Source organism: Lichenostomus cassidix, chromosome Z (genome assembly GCF_008360975.1).
Source record: "Lichenostomus cassidix isolate B80296 chromosome Z, HeHo_3.0, whole genome shotgun sequence".
Lineage (NCBI taxonomy): Eukaryota > Metazoa > Chordata > Aves > Passeriformes > Meliphagidae > Lichenostomus > Lichenostomus cassidix.
Window position 1 is genome coordinate 36,190,778 of NC_139511.1, and position 27,424 is coordinate 36,218,201.

The 27,424-nt window shown below is 36.5% G+C and overlaps 1 protein-coding gene across 9 annotated transcripts in view; it reads left to right on the forward strand.

Moving 5' to 3' along the window:
* The window catches only part of CDC14B (cell division cycle 14B), a 45,322-nt gene that overhangs the window by 10,193 nt on the left and 7,705 nt on the right, over positions 1-27,424 (forward strand). For 3 of the 9 annotated variants that reach the window (XM_085042451.1, XM_085042450.1, XM_085042448.1), the window contains exons 4-13: positions 926-1,018; positions 11,564-11,640; positions 13,444-13,510; positions 14,929-14,991; positions 15,867-15,954; positions 16,286-16,516; positions 18,185-18,323; positions 18,455-18,608; positions 19,407-19,507; positions 21,959-22,104. In XM_085042451.1, coding sequence (XP_084898577.1) covers positions 926-1,018; positions 11,564-11,640; positions 13,444-13,510; positions 14,929-14,991; positions 15,867-15,954; positions 16,286-16,516; positions 18,185-18,323; positions 18,455-18,608; positions 19,407-19,507; positions 21,959-22,070 — 1,125 coding nt within the window. In that variant the 3' untranslated portion in view covers positions 22,071-22,104. The other 6 variants (XM_085042447.1, XM_085042452.1, XM_085042446.1 and 3 more) reach the window with 3 other exon arrangements.

Consider the following 27,424-nt stretch of genomic DNA (forward strand, 5'->3'; position numbering starts at 1 on the left):
GGTTTGCTAGAGAATTAAATTCTCTGATTTTTGTATACAGGATGCTCTGGAGCGGCAGAAGTCTATATTATAGTCCCTTTCCATGTCTTGATTTTGATATTGGACAGACACATTAGGATTTCTGAGAACATATTTCTGCTACCAATTCGGGGTTTATTTGTCTTGAATGCATTGAATCTGGTATCTTGAGCAAGTAACATTGCTATTTAAATGCATAAAATGACATTTTATGATGGCATAGCAGTTGATCAAAGTGTGCAGTTTCAAGCACATCAGAATTTATTTCAAAGGCCAGTTAGGGGATAACTGCCACCACACATGTGGGTGTCCTTTCTATTGAAAATGCCATTCCACCCACATTCTAAGCTAAATGGAGAAACTGTATGCCAAGCCAAGATGATTCTTAAAAAAATTATTTATGATAAAGCTTAGAAGTACTTTCAAAATATTTTAATCTAAGCATGGGTCTGATCCTTAGAAGCAAATACTAGTGGACTTATCTAGATTTGGGGTTGAAAAATGAATAAAAAAGTGTAAATTTTGTTTTTTAAATTTTTGCAGCTTTAATATACCTGTGATGCTTTTGAGAATGCTGCTTTCTATTTTCATAAATGGCTGTTACATAAGGCTTGAAGTCAAAAATACTAACTAAAAATACCAATGCATTTAAGAAGAAAAATAAAAGATTTCAGTAATTTGTATTAAAAACTATTTAGGCTGGATACTGGCAAAAATACTGGAAAAATCTAGGTAGGTATGCAATACAGTTTCCAGAGCTTCTGAGAGACTAATCTGCAATATTTAGTTCTCTGAATACAGCTGGCTGAAAGTAGGTAAACAAACTCTTGCATTCCTCTGATTTCGTAAAAGAAGGTGTAAAAAGTTTAAAATGCAAAATCATAATCTTGTTCATTTCTTGTTACAGTCATTTTCATTGATAAAGAAGAAGATAGTTCATTATACTGGCTTTGATCAGAAAAAGCAAGCAAATGCTGCATTCCTCATAGGCTCCTACGCAGTAAGTATTTAAATTTTTACAGCAGCTGCCGACTGTGTTCAGTTTTTCACTCTCAACTTTTAGAACAGCAAGATAAAAACAATTCTTTTCTCTTGAATAAATCTTACTAATGTAATTACAGTAATGTACCACATAAGAGGAGAGTTTCTAAAGTCTAGCAAGTATGCGAGTGAAGTTGTATGATTTTAGGTTTTTTCCTCCCTACTGCAATCTTTATTCTTAAGAAATAAGAGCATCATTGAAAAACATTGGTATTAATATTTTAATTTAGAAAAAATGATTGTTTCTTGAAGTTTTACCTTTCACCAACCACTCAATAGCTTGTTCTTTTTTTAGAATAGTATCTTGCACGAAGTACAGTGTATCATTTGCCAGTGCATGCGTGTTTAAATAAACCATTCCCTCCCCAGCTGCTTCTTCGCTAATACAAAGTAATCTCTTTAGTTAACATAGGAGAAGTAGTGAGAATGTGTGATAGGCTTAGAGCCCGTATAAAACCTGGGAAGATAGAATGTGGCTGAAAAGATACTAAGCCAAGCCTGTGGCTGCAGAGGAGAAAAGAACTGGATTCACATCACAATTGCATGTATTTGGTATGCGAAAATGTAGTCAAGGAATAAAATGCTGAATAGTTCAGGATGAAAGATATGATCCACCATATTCATGTTCTGTTTTGACTTGTAACACACCTTGGTTGTAAACATTTCTCTTGTTTACTGAGTAATAGAATGAAATGAGAAACTATGCACTTTTTTATGTTGGAGATTTGAGGGGTTGAAGTTTGTGTAGCCTGAGGTTATTCCTATTTATTGGCTGCAAAGGCTTCATGGTACTTTCTGTGATGCAGGCACTCTCCTTGCTGTGATGCAGGCATCTCTGCATCATGCAGGATGTCAATTTTCTGTTCCCTGGGATTTCTCTTGTTTATATTCTGTAGCACTTTTTACAAATTGAGAAACTTAAAAATGTGTCACTCTTGGTATGTGAAACACAGGCACTTAGCAGCTACTGTTGCTGTAGAACTTTGCGTTCTTCAACCACATGCAAAGTGGTAATATGAGTTAATAAGCTTGTTCACGGTTAAGGGACTATATTGACAAAACAGCTGCAGCTTTTAGGAAAGCTAGTTCTTCCTAATTTCTTGATCATAATTAAGGCCCAGAAAGTGAGAGGGGACTGGCTTCAGTTATCAGCTGTTATTTGGAAAAAAATGGGGTGTTTTATTCCTACATTCTTGTTCTGATTATGTGTAGAAGCATTGTGTGGCACAGCAGCTGACATTCTGAGCAGAATTTTGGTACAGAAAATTAACTAATGGCAAAACAATCTAATAAGAGAATACTGTGCTTGACTATGCAAAAGTATACAGAAAACCTAACAAATCTTATTTTTGATCATCCAGTTGCCGTGCCATGTTGCAATAATAGCATGCAGGTGAAGTGGAATGCTTCAACAGATTTGAATAAAGCTCTAAGATTAATATGTATGGATTATTACAATCACACATTAATTAAAAATGGAGGCTATTGTACTGAGGAGTAGGCAGGTTTAGCTTTAGAGAGCTGCAGTGAAGGAAGTGGAGCTGCAGAGTAAAGAAAGGATGCTCACACAGAGCCATCTGAAGTACGACGCGAGATCATGACTACTTAGCCAAGGTGTGTGATAGGGCTAGTTGCAGACAGATGGCATATGGCAGAAAGAGGCTAGTCAAAACCACTAGTAATTCTCATAGTTCAGAGATGTGCTTAAGTTACTGCATTGTACACTCTGAGTATTTTGGCAGTTTCCTGAAAGGCCCAGGGCAAAGTGAAGCACAGTGTGACCATCAATCACCTGCTTGCATGTAAGCATGTCTGTCTTGCAAATTCGCAGGTTTTAGATAGTGAGCTAGCTCTAGCTAGATGCTGATTTTCTTTCCACTGCAATACATTTTGGCTTTGGTACTGCTTTTTCTTTACAGTAGGGAAGTCTTTCTTCCCAGTTTCATGTGGGAGGGATTCCACTGAAGAAAGATCACAGAAAAACTATACTCCTGAGGCTTTTTTCCCATGGCACACTTCAATGATCTTTCGTGAAGAGGCACGCTTAATTACAGAGCTCATTGCTCAAGTGTTCACACATACTTCTCCCATATTTATGCTTTCTGCAGGAGGATTGTATTGTTGTCTGTGGGGCAAGCAATTGTATAGGATCTGTTCAGAATGCATGATAAACGTGTCTATAAGCATATTTCCTGATTGAAAGGAAATGTTGATGACTTCTTTATTTAAAACATATGTAGGCTTAAGCATCTACCTTCTTTAGTTCGGAATGCTTCGCTTTTTGTTGTGGAAGGATTCATCCACATACTGGTCAAATCTTTAGGAAGTTTTTCTGTAATTTTAGTTAATCAGACTGTATCATGTTGGTAATACTCTTTGTTGCTTGAACTGATTGTCATCATTTATTTTCTGATCTTACAGTATAAGTTGTAGGTGGATACTCTGGTTTTTTTCTGTGGATTGAATGTGTTTTCTTGTTTAATTCTAATTTTTTAGCTTCATGGTAGGTTCCCATTTCAACAGTTTACCTTAGGCTGAGGAGCTGTGTGGCAGTGCATTAGTTCAGGAAGTGCAGGCTCATTCAAAGAAGAGCAAGGAAGCAGAAAGGGAATGTGACCTTTGCACAGTTGGTCGCAAAAATAGTTCTTGTCTACTTGTGCTGAAAGGTGTTTGACAACTTCAGCAAGTTTTGGGTGCAAGTTGCTCTGTAGGTGCAGGTGCTGTAAATTACTTGTTAGGAATAACAGCCTGCCAGGCTTTCAAGAACAGCATGGCACAGTGACTCTGTGTGATTTCTGGTATTGTTATTTTTTTTGTAAACACAGTTTCATTTAAACTATAAAACTGTAATGAGCTGTGTACAACTAGTTCTCCTCTGGGACTTCTGTGTCCTCATAAACGTTCAACTTCTGACCATGTCTTTTCAAAGGCTTGTTGACCTTAAATTTGTAAATTTAAACAGAGTATAACTTCTGTTTAAAGGAATTTGGATATATTAGCATGATTTATCATTTGTCTTCTTTTGTTCAAATGTATATGTGTGCATGTATATCATGTGAGGATATGCTCATTTGGACTACTAAGGGAATTATGAAAGTCTTCATTAACTGTGGTGTGGTAAGGGCAGCTGTTAGTATTCTTGTTTTCAAGCAAAGTCTGTTCTCAGTCTTTTCTTCAGAGTTGATGTGTTTTAATGTTCCCCCATCCCCCTTCATCTAACTTGTCTTTCTTTCCTCTTCAGTGGAGATAGTTTATGAACTCTCCAGACTACATACTTCTTTCTCCCCCCTCCTGCATCAGCTGCTTCCTTCCAGGTGTACTTTGATATGACAGCACAGCCTAACTCAAGCTCTTCAGTATAACATGGCCTTAAGAGTGAAGAACCAAGTTTACAAATACATTGCTGTACATGTAGTTTTAGAAAAAAAAAATTTTAGAGTAAATCCTAACAATTTCTGACTTAATCCCTTTATTGTTCATCTTTCATCTATATTAATTCTGTATTTTGTTTCTACATTTTTACAGACCTAATGGGAATAATATTCTTCTATGTAGATTAGCAAAAATTTGGCACATTCAGCCACATAAAGGGTAGCCAGAACTCAGTGTGCTGGGGTTGAATGTTTACACTTTATATGGGTGGAGGGGAAAAAGGGAAAGAAGGGGGGTGGGGTGGGAAAAGCTTTTGTTCTTCACCTTTTAAAGAAAAATCTTTTCCTTGAAAGCTATCTGCACTGTTCAGGCCTTACCACACTACCAAAGCAGCAGTGATCTTCTGAGTTGATATCTACAGTGGCTTCTCTTGATTTTCACCAGGACTTGGCTGTGGGTGAGGAAAGTCTGCTTCTTCCATCATTGCTCCTTCTATATTACGAAAGAAAATGTACCCTCTGTGCCCTGTCCACCCAATTCCCAAGCTCCCCCCTCTCCCCTTGGCTACATTAACTTAGTAACAGTGTTTTTTTTCTCAGGCCTGGCACTAATTATGTACTTGGAGGGTGACCCTCCCAGGGTACCGCCCCATGAACTGCTGTAATTCAGGTCACCTTCTCCAGGACTCATCTCTGTACTTTGTCTATTTTCTCATCTTCTTTCTTCAGGGTAAGCAGCGTTTCCTTCATCCATTCTAATCCATAGTGTTGGGTTTTTGCCTTTTCAATTTGTTAGTGTCCTTCCTAGTTGTGGGCCTAATGCTGGGTAGAAGCTGGAGGTTGGAGAATCAATTGGCACCCACTGGTGTGATGTTGAACTGCTCTGTTCTTGTGACATGTGCAGAATTATCTCTGGCTAAGCCTGAGACAGACCTGTCTAGTGATCTAGGCTGGGTGGTGGTGAATTGGTAACTGTGGCAGCACTTAAATTTACAGTGGGTAAACCCTGTTTACCCTCAGCTCTGTTTTGGTGAGAGGTGCTAGACAAGTGAGTGGCAGAGACAAGACGGACAAAGTACCAACCTTTCATTTAAGGAAGAGTTGCCTGGAATCTTGGCTATCTCTGTGTTCATGTCCTCTAAAAACTACCTTCTCTGTATTTGGGAAATTGTGATTAGTCTTCCCAGCGGCAGCTTTTCCTACTGTTGGTATTAGGTTCTTCTCCAGGATGTTAGTACAAAACTGCTTGTCTCCATAGGAGAAGGGGGATTGTTCTTTTGGAGGTCCCTCACTATAGCCTTAGGTTGCTTTCTTACCTGTCAGGAGGTAGTGATGTGCCCAGCCCAGTCAGTTCAAGGTTTATACTTGCCCTCTGCTATTTAAAAGGTAATTGGAGTTTTCTTGCTTTTGTTTATGATGAACAAAGAGAGTTGCCAGAGACAGGCAGTTAACTCACTCTCTGCCACTTTTATCTGCTTAATGATTGTGTTTCTGCTACTAAAGAAACTGTTGGCCACATGCATGTCTTCACTACAGCACAAATCCATACAGGAAGCTTCTTATTCTAATATATTTATATTTCAATTTTGCAACATCTAACATTTTTTTCCTAAGGAATATTGCTAGAAATTTAATCTACTAACTGACGAGTATATCCAGTGGAGGCTTCAATGAAATAAAATATTTAATACTTTTAAGTTATAACAACTGTATGAGCTTTTGTTTGACAGTGGTCACATGTAGCAATTACTTGCATTTGTTCAGAATGGGTGCATTTAATTATTTGCTGTTTACAGCACTTCAGAGTGTCTTGGGTGAGTGACATTTTTGGAACGTAGTTGTAGAACATGAAATTTGTGTGTAAGCAGTTTAAAATTAATTATCTCATTATTTTCTGACTTTTAAGTCAGCATGGTTGGTAAAGTGTATGATTTAGGTTGCAGCCTTAAAGAGATTTTTCAGTTGAGGGTGATTATATTGAGCACATGAGAGATCTGAACTTAAAGTGGTGTTTACAGATTTGAGTTGATATAGTTTCTAACAATAAAGCTTATGTCAATAGCCTATTTAATTTTCCTGAAAAAGCAACAAGTTGTGTGATAGATTATTAGTAGTAAACATGTTTTGTCTTGCATGCAGCATTACTATTTCACTTGGCAACGCCCTGTATTGAAAGTTAAAATGCCTTTTTTAACCAGAGGCTCACTTCCCTTTCCACAAGGAATACTTTGCATCCTATTGTGAATACCATTCCCATGATTTTAACTCCAGTCTAGGAAATGTTTGCTTAAAAACTAAGGCTGGATTGAAAACACTAATGAATCAGACAAAACCACAGCTTGCTAAAAGCTCTCATTCTCTGGTTGATTTTAAATGCTCATAAATAAAGAATGGATCTCCACATCCTGCAAACCCTCTTGTTTCATTGACTGAACTTTAAAGTGGCTTTTTGACTGCACAGTGATGTTGGCAAGAGGAGTGCTTGAGTGTACCTTTCCCAGTGTTCAGTGCTGGGATGGTTCTTGACCACTCACAGAGGTGCCTCTAGTGCCTTAATTAGAAACAGATGTCCTAAATGAAAAGGATGATTAGAGCAATGTTAGTGGTTCAACTGCTAATAGCAAATTCCTGGCTGTATTTTGAAGTTCAGTAAGATATTTCTTCCATATGCATAAAGAAACCAAATTTCTAAATTAGCTGTATCCAGGTGATTGCAGATTGTGATAAAATTATATGTTTGACTTGAAAGACATCAGTTACTTACAGTAACAATTTTCCTGTAAAGTACTTAAGTAGAAGATTTCTAAAAGATTTTAACAGTTTTTCTGTTTATATTTGTGTGTATATAGATATGTACATATACACTTACCTGCACTTGCATATTGTGCAGGAAAATTCTAAAAATTGAACTTGTGGATGATGTATTTCAAGCATGCTGCATTGATGAAATTTTTTTGAAAGAAGGCTTTTTTTTTTTTTAATATTTCTCTAATCTGCAGGAAAGAAGCCCCTTGGGAGATCATTCTAAAATTCTAGTAGTCTTTTCTTCATTTGTTTATACAAAATTGAGTAAAAATTATCCCAGAGAATGCCTGCTTCTGCTAAATAACAGCTAATATCATTGCTTGAAATCTATTTTAATATTCTTATCTTTTTAATAGTAATTTTTGGTTTTTGCTTTACTGGCATTAACCTAAGAAAGCAACTTTATTTGTGAAACTTTTCATCATCTTCGAAAGCACAGCAGAAACATAGATTGTAATCAGCATCTGGACAAATTAGTTTCAGCTGTTTTATATTTTGATTTCTGGAGTTTGTCTTCTCTCATTTCCTCTCCTTCCCCCAGTACATACCTCATGAATTTACAAATATATCTTTGTTTCTCTAATCATCAGATCAACATTTCCGTTTTCTTATTTTCTGGAACTTCAGTTCTGCTTTCTGCCTTGGAAAGTTGTTCTCTCTTTCAACATTTATATCTGCTACAGGTCTCTGATCACTGGTAGTGATCTTTTCCATTTATTTTCTCTTTCCCATTTATTTTATTTCTTTACTCCTTTGTTCTCCCACATCATTATAATGAAATTGTTCGTCTTTAAGGCTGCAGTGGCCTCCTCCATGTCAGAAACAATATTATGCATAGTTTTATATAGATGCAGATGTGTCGGAAATATTTTTTGAAGTGAGTCTTTACTTAAACCCTGACTACTGCATTTTGGTTCACTTCATGGAGCAGTGTAGGAGCAATCCCAACAAGTAATGGGCATTCAGTCCACAGGACCAGACTAAAGCCAGCTGAAAAGCTGCTGGAAATATATTGTACAGATGTCAGATTTCCAGTGCTGGCATTCTCTGTACTGATGCAATTCATTTGGTGCAGACAAGTTCCTAACGCAGATGTGGCCTCTGCTGCCTTGACATCTGTTGCTTTTCTCAGTTTTGCTGCTTCAGTCTTACCTGTTTCCATACCTGGAATTTGGTGCACTCCTAACCTAAATGCAGGCCCTACCCGTGATCAGCCTTCACCCAGCCTTGTTTACCTCCAGGATTCCTAGCTGGGTACTCCCTTAAGCTGTGACAGAAACCAATACTGTCACCACTTTGACTATCACAGCTTCTTGTGTTGTGTTACTGCCAGGATACTTTCATTGTGAAGTAATTATCTGTTTATGGTCTTTCCCATTACGTGTGAATGTCATTCTTCCCCTTTGAAGCACTCTTCACCATTTCACTCATCCAGCTATTCTCATACTAGCCTAATTTTTTTTTGCAAACACTTTTCACTGATTACACCGTCTGACCAATTCATCAAGTGCTGTCTCTGTAACCGTTTACTTGTGTCTTTTGTGTGTAGTAGTGTCACAGCTGAGTGTAGCAGGATCTCTCTTTGTTTCAGAATTTCTGAGAAATTATATTTCCCTCTTCAGTAAATTTTCCATATTCTGCTTCAGTTGTACAATACAAGTTGTATTTTTGCTTTGCAAAATCAGATTGAGTGTTTTAAATGTCTTTGTGTGTAGCAAGTGTTCATATATAGCTGTGTTAAGGAAAGGCCATACACATATGCATGTATGTTAAAAAGATGTTTCTAGTGGTTTCACTGGTAATGTAATTTCAGAAGTGGGATCTGTGCTTAAGAACTGACATGTTTCAGTATACTGCAACATTATTTAGACTTATTTTAATACAACACAGTGAAATGGAAAAAAACTTGTCTCCTGCAGCTGTTGCACTTGTAAACAAATGCTTTTGCATTGAAGCTTGTTTCCTTTAAGCAGCTGGTAAAAACTCAGCTGAGATACAGGAGAAGTGCTTGGCCTTTCTGAGCTATATGCACTTACAAAATTAGCCAGTATTAGTTGCATTTCTATTTGCCTATGGTACAATTAGTACAATTAGTATATATACTACCCCGTCTGATAGTACTTAAGTTCAGCTGGACTTTAGGAGGAATTCCTTCACAGAAGGGACAAAGGATTCATTAAGCATTGTAATGGGCTGCTCAGACAGATAGTGGATGAGGTATTTAAAGAAAGACTGGATGTGGCACATAGTGCCATGGTCTAGTTGACATGGTGGCATTGGTCAAAGGTTGGACTAGGATGATCTCAGAGGTCTTTTCCAACCTACTTGATTCTGTGATTCTGTAATCCCAAGCTTTTTCCAGGTGACTCATTTCTGGCAACAAACTGTGTCTAATTACCATCTGTTTGCCAATGCCTATTCATGTCTCTGGTTTGTAAGTTTTTCAGGGACAGGGCTCTCTTCCTGATAAACAAGAAGTATTTGATTTGTGTGGTTGCTAGTAGTATGCTGTGCTGCAAGACGCAAATTAGAACTGTATCAAAGCACACAATTAGAAATTTCTTGGAAGATAACCTTTACATCCAAATCAGGCAATGAATATGCCTGCAGAATGGAAAATTACCTCTGCTGTCTGAGGATAAACTATTCAACGATACTTGGGGAGGCATTTTAAGTATCTTTTCTATTTGGGTGTATACTTGCAAATAAAAATGCAGAAGTCACTTATTCTCCCCAGTGGAAGCACACACACACACAAAACATACAGTTTTCATTACTTAGCTGTTTATCAAGAAAGATTTATTTTTTTGTTTTCTTCTGCTAATTTCAAAGGAAGAATGCTCAGAAAATACTTAACACACTAATTGAATCAGGAAAATCAAAGGGGTCACCTGTTGGCCATGTCTGTTTTAGCTGTCTGTTTAGGTTATGTTTCAAGCTGGGTTTGTTTGTTGGATTTTTTTGGTAACATCTGTTCTAACTCTTGTTCTCTCTGTATGTGTAGTGGGAGGATGTTTAAGATATATTAAGCCATTTGTTCAAACTGGCTTTGCGGCAGCATCAAAGAAATGTGAAAGGCAATGACAGCTTTTAAAAGAAAAAACATCCAAAGCAACAGAAAGCAAATAAGCCATGTCTTGATTTTTGGGAGATGTTTAATTAATACTCATGGGGATTTTTACTTTCAACTAACTCTAAGGGAAAACATCATTAGTATAGAAGAAATAAATAATTTTACTGAGTGTTAGTGAAAAAAAACCAACTTTCTGTAGTGTGTTAAAGCAATTTCAAAGAAAAAGCATTAACTTGAAGTTACTGATTACTGACCTGTTAATGACAGCTTGTTATTAACAGTTGTTACCTCCTGGCCATGCTGGGGATGGTGTTTCATGGTATTTGAAGAAGAGATATGCAAAAAAGAGGAGTTTTAGGTATTCTTTAAGGAGACCTTAGTGTTAAAGGCTATTCAAGAGGGATCAGACATGTTGTGATGGAAGACCATACGGATATTTCTCGTAAGTTGGTCCTTTGTGAATTCTTTTCTGAGTGTTTTTGACAGTAGAAAGTTCGATTCATTCTGTTCTTGGTATTTTGCTTCTGAAGATACAGATTTCTTTTTTTGGGGGGGGATGTTTTCCCTCTTTTCCCCCTTCCCCCTTCTCCTTTCACCTCCCCCCTTTCCCTCTCTTTTCCTCTATTCCTCTTTTCCTCTTATTTTCCTCTTTTGCTCCTCTTTTCCTCTTCTTTTCCTCTTTTCCGCTTTGGCATCTGGATTTATTTACCGGATTCTGTCTCAGCAGTACAAAGGAGGAAGTACAGAATTTGGATTAATGCAAATGTTCTTCTGTAGGAAGATCAAAACATACATAAATAGCTGTTTAGTCTTGTCTGCTGAATGTACTGACTGTTTGTGTACCAGATGATTCATAGCTTTGCTGATAGCTCTGTGGGTTTTTCTGTTTTGATTTACATCTTGAAAGCTTAATTTAAAAAAGAATCTACAAACTGGTCAAGCAGAGTTGCAGTAGAAATGTAAGAATCCAGATGAACAGAAGCCTTTTCACTGTAGTCTATAGTTGAACAACTTCTGCACAAATCCATAAAGTTAGTTTAAAAAGTACATTCCTTTAGATTGACAAGATTTTGTATTGCTTATGTTAGTTTTATTGTTGCACACTTGCAAACATTTGTGCTTGATGCCACTCTTTTCCAGCACTTTTGCTCTCTGTGATGATTAATTATAACTTCTGCAGTAAACAAGTGACTTGAAATTATTGAAACCTGTCTTAAAATAATCTTTTTCCTTTTCTGTCTCTTTCCAAAAATAGATAATATACCTGAGAGAATCCCCAGAAGATGTGTACAGGCTGATATTGTCAGGAAGTGTTTCATATCTTCCTTTCAGGTAAGTAACAAGTTGATAGAACTTCCTGTACCTTGATATTTTGAAGAAGAATGTAACATTTTTCCATACTAATTTTTGCTGTGGGTTTGGTTTAGTTGGGTTTAATGAGGGTTTTGGGGTTTTTTTGTTTATTTGATGTTGGGTTTTGGTTGGTTTTGGTTTTGGGTTTTTTTTTTTTGGTTGGTTTTTTGGGTGGTTTTGTGGGGTTTTTTTGTTTGTTTGTTTGTTTGTTTTGTGGGGTTTGGGAGTTTCTTTGGGGGGCGGTGGGGTTGGGTTTTTTGTGCTGAAATTTTTTCTTGGGACACACTCAACTGTCTGAACTAAGTATTCAGTGTATTGGAGGTGTTACCAGCTGGTACTGAAGTGTACCAGCAGAAGGTGAAGGAACCAGACTGTTTTGTATCCACTCATCAGGCTTTTTGATCTACATTGCTTCTCACTTGGCAGTCTGATTTTGTGCCAGTAGTTGATAGTTAAACATGTCAAAATATCTGTCATTCATCACAAAAGGCTTGTAATACTTAATAGCATTCTTTATGCACAAGACAGTATCTGCAGATTGCTGCACACATTTGACAAGTGGAAAGTTGTCATCAGTGCATTCCAGGAACCTTCTGTATTGCCTGTGTCCTACTGTGCTACCCCTCCAACAGATATCAGAGTGGGTGTAGTTCCCTGTGAGAACTGTGGCCCAAGAACATGATGCTGCTTCTGTTTGTAGAAGGCTTTATCCATTTGTTCTTCCTCATCAGGTGGCCTAAGAGACACCCACTACTACAATGTCACCTTTGTGTCCTTTCTTTTACTTGAATGCGGTCTTTTCTGTCTGCTGCTAGTTTCTGCCTTACTCACTTTTCACACTGATTCATAAGGAAGGAAAGGATAGAAAGAAATACTAGAGACAGCCATCCAGGTTCTTCAAAAGCTCTTCCTCCTCTGAGCTGAAATTTGAACATGATACATTTTTTACTGATTTAGAAACATTAGCAATTACTCTCCTGGTAAGGTATGCATGGTTTCAAGGTGTTCTGCCAAGGAATAATATTCTCTGATGTAGATTCAGTTTAATTTATTTATTTACTTGACTGTTGTATTCCTCTACAATGCTTCTTCTCTGGTGCTTATAAAATTTGATAGTGGTCACATACTAAGAATACACAATTCCTGGATCAACAGAATTTTAAAAATTGTAATAGAAAGAGGGGCTTTAATGAAACCAGTTTCTTCTCTTGTTTAAGCATAAACTATTTATGCATCTTAAGGAAAATACTTTATTACATCTACTCATATGTTTATCCTAACAGTTTTAGTAAAAAGGTGCTGTTCACATATACAAAAAAAGCATATGCACAGCCTCTTTCTTCTTATAAATGGAGCAGCATATTAAAATTTTACTTTTTTCAGAATGTACTTTGGAAGAAAATATTCAAAGAATGTGTGTTAAAATGTGATACTTATTTATGAATTAGCTTTTGCATAAGGGGTTTGTTTTGTCTGTTCTTTCCTGATGAGCACCAAAACAGGCCAATTTCAGTACTCATGTCAGAAATTGAACATATCAGATTTACTAAAACTGTAGCTGAAGTAATGTTACTGTTAGATCTGTTAATATAACTTATTTTGTATGGTGTTATTCTGGTAAGATTCAAGGTATGGGAAATAAAGTAATCACTTGACGTAATTACTTCACTATAATAATAATTATCTTGAAGTAATTTTTTAAGGTGTTTTAGAGAAGTATCTTCAATTGCTTTCACTTGGATTAAAATGCAGTAATTACTGTTTTGTCATCATATCTTATAGGGATGCTTCCTTTGGTACTTGCAGTTTTCATCTGACATTACTGGACTGTTTTCATGCAATACACAAGGTCAGTAAACTAATATTTTTTATATTTCAAAAAGGTAGCTAAATGTTGTCCATCAGAAAAAAAAGCTTGGGAAGCTAGGATCCAATTACAGCTTTGAAGTAGCAGATTTTCTTATTGTTGCCTTGTTTCCTATGCGTTTATGCATTGTAACAAAAGTAGATGCAGCATCCATAAAAGTCAACCAATACCTTATGTAATCACCTAGTGAAGATGTTAAAGAGGGAGGTTTGAGTTTTACCTACATAGTTTTTCAGGACAGTAATTCACCTCTATCCCTAAGAGTTGTGTGTTAGGTTTATTATATGCCCCCTGGTGTTACATATTAGGCTGAGCATAGCCTTTGAAAGTGATTTTAAATGGGTTTGTTACATGTTTTCAGCATTTCCAGCACATGCTAATGATTTCAAGTTTTGCTTTAGTAATAGAAATAGACAAGTGTTAGGAGCTGGGTGCTTCTTTTTGTAACTACAGATTATCATAATCTAGGGTTTTATAGCAATATAGTGGAGAAATACTGTGGCACTGAAGAACAGAGGGATCAAAACACCTCCATTTTAGTCTGCATGAGTAATGAATTCTGCAGCCCTCCACTGTACTGCTGTCTTTTGTATTATGGGTATCTCTACCAAATAGTGATTTTTTTACCAGTTAAGTCGTTCCTTGAAGATTAGTGATTTTTCAGCTTTTTTGCGTGTTTTGAAATTGGCTGCTTGTGTGCCAAGACTGGTGCATTGCTATTCTTGCTGGTGAACAGCAAGGAAAGCTACAAAAGATTACACAGTGAAAGAGAAAATTAGAATGTACTATTTTAAATACCTGGAGGAAGGGAATTTTTATCTGTGTTTGTGCTTCCTGATTTAACAAGCTGATAAACTGTTAGTTACCCAAATGATTACATTTTCTATACTGTATTAAGTATTATGGTTGTGGCTAATTATGGGGCATCACAGACTCATGCTATTACCTACTTAGGACTTTGTGACTGCAAACAATTTGAAATTGAAGACCTTACCAAATAGCATTTATGCACAAACAATATTTGCAGTCCTTGAATGCAGTCTTTCAAATCTACTCATAGATTCAATAGATTCTTTCTGCCAGTTATTTTTCTTTTTCTTTTTGATTTTGTGCACCTAGTAGTAATGAAAAGACCAAATGCTTCGGTAATCTGGAATTTCTGTAATGATTCAATGAAAACAAACCAAAAAAAGTTTATTTACTCATCTAACGTCACTTATATTGAAATTTGCAAATCTGTTCTGAACCAAGACTAAATTGATGTGTATTTCTTAAATTATATGAAGAAATGTCTCTAGAAGAGTAGAGTGTGTATTAAGAGGCTTAATGTAACCAAAAAGAATGATAAGCTGTCATCATTGAAGAAGCATCTTTGTTAAAAACTGTGTTCTGAATTTTAGGCTTTGCAGTATGGTTTCCTGGATTTTAGTACATTTGATGTAAATGAATATGAGCATTATGAAGTAAGTGTTCAGTATCAATCTTTTAATTTTTTTGCTGTTTCTAATGCTAAAATAATTGTTTATGATTTGTGCTATTCTTTTGCGGTAGTATTAAGTTCCATTTCTGTTTTGTCTCTTTAAGCTGTGACAGTTAAATAAAAGTGCATGGTCAAAGAGAGAATATTAGAATTCAGATTTAAGCATGATTATGCTCAAACATAGGGAAGCAGAAACCAAAATGGAAATAAATGGAGATTTCCATTATTAGTAAAAGCCTGGATATTCTTGCAGTCTTGATGAAAAACTAGAGGGCATACAAGCCCGAGTCTATCTGAATGCTGGAGAGCAATCAAAGTATGTATTTGAGAACACGTGCAGGGATACAATAATACGCTTTGAGGTAAAGGAGGAAGCAGGGCTGGGAAACTCCAAGGGCATAAAATTCACTTTGGGACATAAGAAATGATTGTGACAATGAAGGACTGCAACTCTTGGCTATATGCAGTCTCAGAATTGCAAAGCTGTCAGATATCTGTAAAGAGAAAATTAATTGTTCCTAAAACATAAAAAATCATCATTTAATTTGTGACTAGAAATAAGACCAAGGTAATGATTTAGAAACCTATGGAAAAAAAAATAGGAAGTTACCCTTCATCTGAAGGACATCATTTGGATTTTTATAAAATTCTGATTTAGGAAGACGGGAGCACAGGCAAGAAAAATGAGGCTGAGAGCATCTGTCATCCTCATGATGAAAAACAAAGCAGGCAACTAACACTAACACAACTTCCTTTGACAAAAATTATACATCAATTCTATTCAGGATGTATTTTGAAACAATAAGGAAAGCCTGAAAATACAGGGATAATGATAAACCAAGCATTTTCTCTTGACAGAGAGCAGAAAATGGAGATTTTAACTGGATAATACCAAACAAATTCATTGCCTTCAGTGGACCTCATTCAAGAAGTAAAATTGAAAATGGTATGCTTAAAAAAGGAGGTGGGGGACACAAGCCCACTGCTTTCTTAGTTGATTGTTATCAGTAAGGAAAAGCTTTAAAAATTGTTCCTCAAACAGTGTGTTTTTTCCTTGGCTCTTTTACTTTTATAAGAACTCTGGAAGTAAAATTTTAATGCTTGGTTTAATTGTATCTGACATAGGTGATTGTGTTTAAATTGCATTTTCAGTTAGTTTCTTTATGTTGTCTCTATTTTGAAAGTGTTTTCCTATCTTATTTTTTAGTCTTTTTTTATTTCTACAGTTTGAGCCTTACTCTCTTTTTTTTTTCTTTTTTACTTCTGTTCTCAAATAGGCTATCCCCACCATGCTCCAGAGGCTTATTTCCCATATTTCAGGCAACATAAGGTCACCACTATAATACGCCTCAACAAAAAACTGTATGATGCCAAACGATTTAGAGATGCTGGATTTGAGCATTTTGATCTCTTCTTTCCTGATGGAAGCACACCTAGTGATACTATAGTTAAAAGATTTCTAAATATTTCTGAAAATGCTGAAGGTGTAATAGCCGTTCATTGCAAAGGTATGGTGTAAAAAAGCAATTTATATTACAAGTGATGTTTATAATTGCAGTTCCTGAGGAATTTTGCAGTATAATTCTACTGTTTCTAGTTATTAACATCTCTGCTAAACTGCAGCTTTTCCATACAAATTATTTCTGTGGTTCTGTTCAGGACTTCATCTTCTAATTTTTTTAAGTTCCAGAAAAATCTTCCCAGCCATTCCCAAAATGAGACTGAAGAAAGTGAGATTTCCAATATTATTAGCTCTTTCTGCTGTAAAGTGTTAGCACTTTCAAGGGATGTTTTGGGCAGCAATTTGAAGTTGCAGCAAGTTCTCTCTGAAAATACATATTTAAATACACCAAGTCATAAACTTGAAAACAGTGCAGCTTTTTGAGGAGATTTCTCAAAATATATGTGCTCTTCTACAGCCATCAAAATCTTCATCCCTCAGGAACTCATTTTACTAGTGTGGGCACACTCTGAATATTCGTTTCTTGAGAGTTAGACTGCCAAAATTTTCAGGGCATACCCAATGCAGCTAGTATAGTGATTAAATTTTCTGTGGTTCTGGAGGCAGTATGTTTCCCTTCTCACACCATCTTTAAAAGTCTATCAGACATTTCCTCTCCACAACTTTACATCATTAATGTACCTGATAATGCTGTGATTGAAGGAAAAGAGCCTTTTCTTAACCTATTTGCTTTAGACCTGCAAAGACTGCATTTTTATTCCTGATTCTGCCACCCATTTGCTGCATTTGACAGAATTATACTGGAAAATGAAAGAATTGTTAAAACCAGCATTTTGACTGTGAGGAAACAAGTGCATACTCTTATTCTTCACTGAGGTGATAAACTCAGGCATATCACTTAATTGGTTAGCCAGAATATTGAGTATCAGTGATACAAGTGGTTTGTTTTCACTCAAATCAAGGTGTTCTTTGATAGATGCCATACTAATGGTGTCAAGACTACCTTTATGTTCCTCTCTGCCCTTACTCTGGAGGAAGAGTAGAATGCTGTAGCTTGTTCTTAAAGCTGGGCGAGTCATGGAAAGTGGTTGTCTTGGCTGCTGTGTTGTATAGAAGATTTTACACTGATGTTGATCAGGCAATTTTTAAGTGAGAGAAGATGGTGTATGATTTGAATTTACAGCAAGTGGTTAAGGAGAGACGCCACTTAGCTGGAGCTATCCTCATTTGCTTCTCATGTTTCCCAAGGTAAACAGAGCTGTTTTGAGGGCCATTACAAATAAGGTTCCTCATTCTGGAGTACTTTTTGCCTGTGCTAGCTAGTGCCCAGACTTGCTTATTGCAAAATTTGTCTTTTTCTTGGGAATTAAAGAGATTAATTAGAGGAGGGGCTAGAAGAACAGCTGGTTTCAGTGTAATGTATGATCAATTTGCGAGAAGGTGCTGTGAGAATAAAGATAGCTAAACTTATGTATATTTGTAAAGTTGCTGGCTTTGGAAGGTTACCACACTGAAAAAACATGAACAGTGTGTTAGTAACCTTGTCTATGAAAAAAAAATTGAAGGGTAAGTTGCCCTTACCAAATATGGTAATTACAGGTTTGTTTTGATAAATTAGGCAGGTAACCACTTGTCCATGTAACAACATCTGTAGTTACAGCAGATTCCAGATGAAGATGGATATATAAAAGAAGCTATTATTTATCTTACACAGCTGGTCTTGGACGAACTGGCACACTTATTGCCTGTTATATCATGAAGCATTATCGCATGACAGCTGCTGAAGCTATTGCATGGATCAGAATAAATAGACCTGGTTCTGTGATTGGACCACAACAGCATTTCCTGATGGAGTAAGTAGATGGACTGTAAATCATTGCCAAAAATAAATCTAGATGTCTTTTTCTTCTTCTTCTGTTGTACACCTAATAATCTTCAGTGTTAATTTGTTGTGTTTTGGGCCTTTTTTTCCATGTTATGATAGCAAACAGGCAGAACTTTGGACAGAAGGGGATATTTTCCGTGCAAAGTTGAATCGAAAGGATAAAATTGCTGTAACAAGAATTCTGTCAGGAGTAGATGATATTTCAATTAATAACACAAGAAACAGGAGAAGCATCCAAAAGGACATTGAACTGGTAACCATCCAAATATTGTGCTCTTGTAAAAGTTGGAACTGTTGAGAATCTCTCAGGTTTTGAACAAACCTGTGGGTACACTAAAACTTTGTTAATCAGATTTTTTTCTCTTCACCCTATTTGAATAAAGGGATATGGAGGGGGGGAAGTATGCACGACAGTTATGAAAAATAGAGTTGAGAACACAGGTGAAGTAGGAGCATCATCATGCTTTAGTCTTTTGTAGTTAGGTCAATAATAGAAAAAGTACTTTTTTCTATTTTCACAATCTGCAATCAAAATTTCTATTTTCACAATCTGCAGTCAAAAACACTGATTTCATTTTGGATTGTCTGTTGCTTCACTGTGTGTATTTAAAGGGAAGGGATAAAAGGGCTTGCTTTTTTTTATTCATTTTAGTTTTTAAGTAATTGCGGTTTCTATGATACTTTTCGATGGTACTTTTTGAAAAAGATGCTACTGCTGTTTTAAAAAGGCAAGTGAATGATGGAAATGCTGAATTTAGTGAAGATTATACTGTACCTAAGCAAAGATTTGATAATATATTTTTTCCACTGTTTTAAAAGTAGACAATATTCTGATGCATGAAATTCATGACAGCACTTAATGGTTTACAGCTTCAAAAGCAGCAAACAGGAAACTGGAAGGAACAGAACTGTATTTATGCAAGTGAATTTCCTTTGGCTTTATCCTATTGAGATAATTCTGATCTTAGGCTTTAAGATAAAGTTAATGGTTAAATATCAAACTGTCTATGTTTTAATTTTGGTTTATCTCTTTCCCCCTCCACTTATCCAGTACAGTGATGATGATGAAACAAACTGTTTAACACAAGGGGATAAGCTTCGTGCTCTGAAAAGCAGAAGGCAAGCACAAGCTCAAACTGCATCTCCACTAACGTAAGTTAGTTTCTGAATATGCAAAATCCCAGAAACTTTTATCCTCTTCTTCATGCATACTTCCCGTTGCTCACAAATGTTTGTTACCAATGCTGCATTTACTCCCTTAAAACAAGCAGGAGATTCACGATTTCTCTGAAGTCTTGGTGAGTGCTGAGGAAGCAGGAGAACTTTGTTAAAGAATTGCGTGACTGAATTTCTAGTTTTCTGCATAGTTTTTGATGCTGGTGTTCTGCCCTTTACAAGCTCCTATAGTACTTCTGAATGCTTTACTTTTAGTTTAATCACAAATGTTCTCTTGTCTTTCCTGTGGTAGTATAAAAATTAAAGAATATGACTGTACATGGTTTTGTTTGATTGGATCAAATAAGATATGTGCTGATTTGAAGTGAAGTCAGCTATCTAAAAAGAGTTGAAAGGATTTTTAACTTCCTTTCATTTTCTCTTCCTTGGAAAAGAACTTGCCCTAAATCCTGTGGGCTTTGTGATAATGTGTGGTGGATCTGGAGAGTAGCCATTGTTTCAGTAAACAAATTCAAAGAAGTGCATTTCTGTCAGGGAACCTGGTAGTCTCTTTATTTTAGACAAGTCCTGAAACACAACCTGTAAAAGAAAGTTTGCATCTGTTGTAGCTTGTAGCAACTGTAGGTACAAAAACTTTCTGACTGCCCTTAAATAAACTGCAAGAGAATATAAAGCTTGCAAAACTTAGCTGGATCTCATTTGATTGCTAGGAAAGAAATGGTGACCCCTGGGTGTCAGATTTTTGCAAATGACATAGCACCAAAGTCACAAACCACAGTCAACTTGACTTTTGTTGTCCTTCTGTAGAAAATGATGTTGCTACCTGCTGGCATTTTTATTTTCTTTTCCTTCTTTTTTAAGATTGCTGCTGTCATCAGACTTTTAGAAAAACTGAGAACTATGTAGTAAAAATGTGCTGAAGGTAAAGGAGTATGTCTTTGGAAACCTTCACACATTGCTAAGTATGATTTCTGCTTTTGTTTTAAAATATTCTCTTTTGTTCATGCTTGTCATTTACATAGGCAGCCATATAAGAAGCAGCATATTCAGAACAAAGCCTGTGCCCAGCTGCCATTTAAAAAATGCCGAAACACATCACCTCAGTTAGCTCATATAGCATAGTAAGAAACAGCTACCTTGCAGATTGGTTTCCAAGGCACAGAAGTGCCTTAGTTGTCACTTGATTGCCACACACTTATTGTGTGTTCCATACAATGAATGTAGACTGTGTGATAACCTATTCAGAGCCATTGTCTTAATATCTTCTTAACAGAAGACTGTCAACTATTAAAATGTTATTATGGTCATGCAACGTTCTGCAACATGCCTACTCTAATTAAAACTAGTTAGTTTGTACTTGTATAGAATTAAAATAATTGACCTGGAGCTTGTAGCTGGTTTTTACATTGTGCATTTTGGCTCAAGAAATTTCAGTTTACCTCTTTCTGTTTCCCTGAGTAATTTTTATGGTTTGCAACTTGTATTGAAATAATTTGGTGAAAAATGAATATGTAACTTCATACATTCTTTGTGTTACTGTTGTTTTATCACAAGCAATATTCGGCTGCCTTACATAAGTCAGAAGTTTCTTCTGCTACAAGAACTGTCATCTCTTTCCTTTCTAGTTTACTCTGTTAAAATAATTAAGTCTTGCAGTGAAATTGATTAATTTTATCTAATCAAACAAACACAAGCTTCCAAATCTTCTATGCAGTTTTATTTCATAGGAAAAATAAAAGGGATGGGGGGGTCAAAATGAGAGCACCAGAATCTGGGACAGTTACAGTCTTTGAAAACCAGAGGCATTATTTACTTTCAAATCACAGGGATTAATGAGATTTGTACAGAGTGTTTATTGAAGTTTGCTATATAAATTCTTTATGCTCTGGTGAATGGATATTTTGTACATGTTCTAATAAGCAATATTCTGCACCTGCAGCAAAGGATTAAGAATTGGCTTTTGCTTCTTACACAGGAAGGTAATACACCCCATCATCTTGCTGTTTACATAAGTTGTTTGTTTCTGGAAACTTACCTGTCTCTGATCTAATGTTTTAGTATCAAAATGTATGAGTGTGAAGTAGGATATATGAATACAGGCTGATGCAACTGCATAAGATATGGCAGCAAGTGCTTACAGATGCATTGCTCCTGCATGCACTTATTTTCAAGAGTGATACAGACTTTATTTGAAATAGGTGGCTTTGGTGAGGATTTCAAAAAATTTGCTTTGGTTCCAGCAGCACATGAGTACTACCTTTGGCAATGTATGGCTGCATGGATTGTTAGTTATGGAAAGTAAGAAATGCTTGGCAAAGGTTATAGGGCAGTATACTTTTGAAGAACATGAAACAAGCTGAAATGCAGCAGTAGCTTTTGCTTTTGAATTTTTTTTCATCTCTACCTCCCCCTCCAACCCCCTTTTAGATGGCTCCTAGGTATGCTGGTGTCTACTCTGTGTAGCATTGTCATCTGGTGGATTGTATGTGGCTCCCTTCTGCCCAGCCTGCTATTCTGTCTAGATGGTTTAAGAACATAGTAACCATCACAACCCCCTGAGAGAGAGCCACTGTGTAAGTGTCCCATTCCATTTCTCTACAATAGCTCACACTTTCTGTCCACTAAGTCTTGTAAATGCATGTTTTCATATCTTGTTTCTTACTGGCTTTGTTGCAAGAGTAAATTTCACTGCTCTGGCTTTGTTATGTTTTTGTCTATATTATCTGGAATAACTGAGTGATTTTTATGGCTGGCTTGCAATAAACAAAAGCAAAGAGCTTTTAATATAATTTTTAGTTTTGAAGCTTTTCTTCTCTGCATGCTCCTGCAAATAAGTGAAAGTACATAAGCAAAATTATCAGTAAGAAGGAAAACGTACTGCTTTGAAATATGATTCTATCCTTTGCATATTGCAGATGCAGATGTTAGCTTCAGTTTTACTTCAAAGTTCATGAACTTGCAAAGTAGGCTAGTTTCCCAACACATGACTTTATTCCCATGAAATGCCAAGAATAAGAATTTGTTAGAAATGTCAGTAGGTCTTTGTTTTTACGAACAGATCAAGTATTATACACCATGGCATAAAACAGGACTTCTTACTACCTTTTTAACATAACAGAAGATAGGGCAGGTTGCAGTGTTAGGTCAAGGCTCGCTTGTTTACCCAGCCAGTCTTGTTTCATCTTCTTTTGTTCACAGTTATTTTTATAGAGCTTTAGGAGATTACTTACATCCCTTTATTCTGTTACTTGGATTCAGCAGCTGAGAAAAGCATTAATAACGTATCAGTTCCTTGAGTATAGTTTCTACTCTTTCTTCACTCTGCTTTCATCAGAGTAGCTGCAGTGATTTCTGTACCTTGCTTCCACTTAAAAGGTGCAATGTTTTCATCAAATAACAACATACATCTTTTGGTCAAACAAAAATTTGAGCAGCATGCAGAACTGCCAGGAAATCCAAATGCACTTTTTGCTTGCTTCTGAGTCTCCCTGGAGCTCCTCTGTCGTCACCACATTCAAAGTAGAATGGTTACTTTGGGTAAAAGCTCGAAAACTTGGTGCTGTCAGAGAAAAAAAAAAAGTGGTCATAAAGTCTTTTACACCAGAGTACTAAGTAAGAATAGGCATTCTGTTCTGGCAGACATGAAGGTTGAGATTTTCTGTCATCCTTCCCCTTGGCCTTGAAACTTTTTGTCTGCACTTCTTAAAAAGCATAGAACTCTTTCTGCCAACGTAAGTGACTGAATAACTATAGAATGAGAACTGGAAGACGTTGGACAGCTTAGTTATTCTGTTAGCCTTCGCTGAGGTCATCTTAATCTGTTCTTTTGGAGAAAAAAAGATAAAGAAATAAAGATCTCTTCAGCTTAATTTTTCCCTGCTTTGTCAAATAACATACTTAAATGAGAGGCGTGCTTTCGAAGTTTTACACTGAATGTAGCACAATTTCTTTTATCAGTGGTCTCTGGAAGTCAGACCTCAGATTTCTGAACAGATACTACAAAGCTAAACTTTAAAACACAAGTTAAAGAGATGAAACAATCTGTGCTTTGTTTTGCTGTACTGTAAGATCAATTTCAGTCAACTATCATCCTTGCTTTCTCTTACTGTTTCTGTGTTCTGTCTAAACATGCCCTTGATAGAGGAAAAATGTCTGTTTGATGTTGGTAGATGTGATACAAGCAATTTGGTTATTTTCATTTACTGGGAATTTCCAATATACTGGTGCTGCTGCTTCATTTTCAAGATAAATAATCATACAATGTTGGTTGAAGTATAGGAAGAGAAAACACACTTAGGCTTTTCTTAAAACCTAGGCTAACTTTTCATTCTGCAGCTAATGTCTCTTGTGTTTTAAGAGATTAAATTATCAATAAGGATCATGGATCTCTCTGGGCTAGCCTGGCAGTCAGGTTGGCTGGAGCCCTGTATGATGAAAAGTTATCAGTGACTTGTTGCCTGGTGATGAATTGGAAAAGTGGTAGAGGTCTCAGGTCTATTTTCTTAAAAATCATGAGGTGGTGAAGGAGAAAAAGCAGTATTGCACTTAGCAGACCTTGTAAGACAAGTTGCCCAGACTGGTTGGCAAGACTAAAATGCCTTTTGCAGACAGAGAAGACATGGACCTGTATAACTTCTCTTTCCTTCATCCCTCTTTAGGATACTGAAATAACATATTTTAAAAAAGCCTGTTGTATGGATTGATTTCTCTCCAATATGTATTATACTGCTTGCACTTCAAGTTTTGCAGATTTTGTCTTGGGTTGTAGAGTTTGGGCTTTTGTGTCCTGGTGGTGTGCTTATGTTCCACCCTTGCATCGAGTTAAATGGTGAAAAAAAGTTGTGAATTATTTAAAAGATGCTGCTACTGACCCACACAGTGTTCCATTTAAACAGGTTTTTATTTGTTTAAAGACCAAGCTATTAGCTTGAATAGGAAAGCAGTGTATGAAGTAGTCTGCTGTTTGGGGTGTGTATTTAGGATCAGAAGTACCAAGTGATGTTTCCATTACAGATGAGCTGGAGATGAAAAATTCTGACAATATATGTTCGATAGTGTGACTATTACAGCATCCTGTAGCCTGCTTTTTTTTTTGCTTTATTTTTTTTTGCCTTTTTTTTTTTTCATCATATCATCATCTCCTATTGAGTTAGAAAACCTTTTTGTACATGAGATGTGTTTGCTGGTGTTTCTTGAAGTTGTATGACATGCTGTGTGAACAGCTACAAGGCAGTAAAAGGTAGGTGTCCTGAGATCTGACACTTCGCTAATATAGTTTGGAATATTTTTTTGGCGCTGAGATTTTGGCAGGATTTTCTCTGCCATGGCCTTATCTCACATCCATTATAAAACCTATCTACTGAACCTGCTATCAAGTGAGGCTGCTAGCCTAATTGTGCTAAATCAAAATTCCATACATTAGTTTCTTCTCTTACTATTAACATATATGCAGTAGCATTCTAATAAAAGCTGTGATAGCACTGTTACTGGTCCTCAGTTGACAGTTGTCAGGCTCAAAGACAGCTCTGGGTGTTTATTTGCAACAACATGTCAGACAGTGGTGTAAATGAAACTTCTTTTTCTTGAGGTGCTATCAGCTCTGGAAGTCTAGAATTCTAGTCTGATTAAAAAATGTCTGTGTCATCATTTAGCCAATGTTTTGTTTGCAGGAATTTCAATTCTTATTTACTGGAGGGTAGCCCAATGAAGCTGTATACATCTGAGACATAAAAATGACATATCAGCTGAAGAGCAGGTGATGTTAAAGGTTCTACCCTGCTCACAGCTGCCTCTGAGCTGATCTCATAAGGCATCTCCTTATCTGCCATTGCCAAGTTCAGCAAACTTGAAAGCATGTTGTTATGGTTTTTTGGTTTTATGGTGGCTATTTTTATTATGTCACATTTCCATTTAGAATTTCTGTTATTTTCTTTCTTTGTTTTGAGCAGATAAGATGAAATTCTCTCAGAAGTAAGAAATAGCTCATGATATGTTGAAAAGATGAATATTTAAGTGTTTGTGCAAAATGGTATCTCAATAATTCATAGTGTTGCTCAGAATCACATAGTGGATAATGTTAAAAGGCACCACTGCGTGTCATCTGGTCCAACCTCCCAGCTCAAGCAGGGTCATCCCAGGGCACATAGCATAGGATTGCATCCAGGCAGGTCTTGAATATCTCCATTGAGGACTCCACAGCCTCTCTGGGCAACCTGTTCCAGTGCTCAGTCATCTGCCCAGTAAAGAAGTTCAGGTGTTCAAGTTCAGAAGTTCCTCATGCTCAGGTGGAACTTCCCATGCATCAGTTTCTGCTCATTGCCTGTTGCTCTGTTGCTCAGCACCACCAAGCAGAGGCTGGCTCCATCCTCTTGACACCCTCCCTGCAGATACAGACGTTGATGAGGTCCCCTCTGAGTCACCACTTCTTGAGACTAAACAGACCCAGCTCCCTCAACCTTTCCTCATAGGAGAGATGCTCCAGTCCCTCATCATCTTCATATCCTTCCACTGGACTCTTCCAAGGAGTTCCATGTCTCTCTTGTACTGAAGAGCCCAGAATTGGACATGGAACTCCAGATGTGCCTCACCAGGGCTGAGTAGAGGAGCAGGATCACCACCCCTGACCTGCTGGCAATGCTCTTCCTAATGCACCCCAGGACACTATTGGCCTTCTTGGCCACCAGGGCACACTGCTGGCTCATTTTTCAGTTCATGTTAGATAAGTATATGGGTTTAAGCCCCATATATTGACCAGTGTTCTGAACTTCTGGTATCTAGGAAAAGTTGGTGTTTATGAGAGAAAGATTATAAACAGTAGATGACATTCCAATAATTTTTGCTTTCTTTTATAAGTACATTGCATGCATTTATGCAGAGAGACACCAAATGTATGTATTTAAGGAGAAAACATGATTTTTCCATATTTATATCTGAATGAGCACTAGTAAACCATGTGCCACAGTTTGTTCATGTTTGCATTTCAGTGACTAAATGTTATGAGGTTAAATCTACTATTTACTTTCCTGTTCAATCTTAGAAGTTTCTGTCAGCACAGATAAAAGGTACAATGCACATCTTCTTTCACCACCGGTGTAATTTTTAATGCTTGGTCAAAAGTGTGGTAGACCGAATTTTTTCATGCTGTATGACAACTGTGGCACTGAAAAAAGAATTTAAATACTAGAACTTGTTAAAACTGTTTTACAATCAGAGTAGAAACTATAAGCTTTCAGGTTTTAGTTTTCACCTTGGGCATTCCTTGGGTAAGGAAGACATTTTCATAAGAAGAATTTGTTCTATCTAAAGAAGTATGATATGAAGTTGAAGGTATCTGCCTTCTGTATAAGCAATTCCTTCAACTTTGAATGTCCTGTGTTTACAGTAAAATTTGCATTGCATTTTGCTAGTCCTTGTAATTAAAACCTAGTATCTTACCTTAAAGTAACTGGCTGTTTTGTTTGAACAGTTATAAATTAAGTGACAGTATTTTTGCAAGGCTGAAATATTAAGAGAGGTTTATTCAAGTAGAAGTTTAAAATACTTGAAATTTGTGGTTATGTTTCCTAAACAATTTGTTTCCTAAACAATCAAGTAGTGTATAGTAAAAATAAGGTTGCTCATCAGTTTTACTGCATAAAGGATATATTTAGATGAAATTGTGTTACCTCAAATGTATTTTCTAATTCTGAAATCAAACCCATATAAAACAATGGAAACGTTGGAGGTTTTTTCCATTTCTGTTTTTGGTGAGTATGTTACATGAGTATATAAATTTTTTCTCCCCATGTAGGCCTCCTCACTTTTGCTCCAAAAGTTAACATTCAATATTCATACAGATTCAGATTCTGTGAAAATAGTTTCTTCAGAAACTATTGCCTGAACAGACTGTAACTT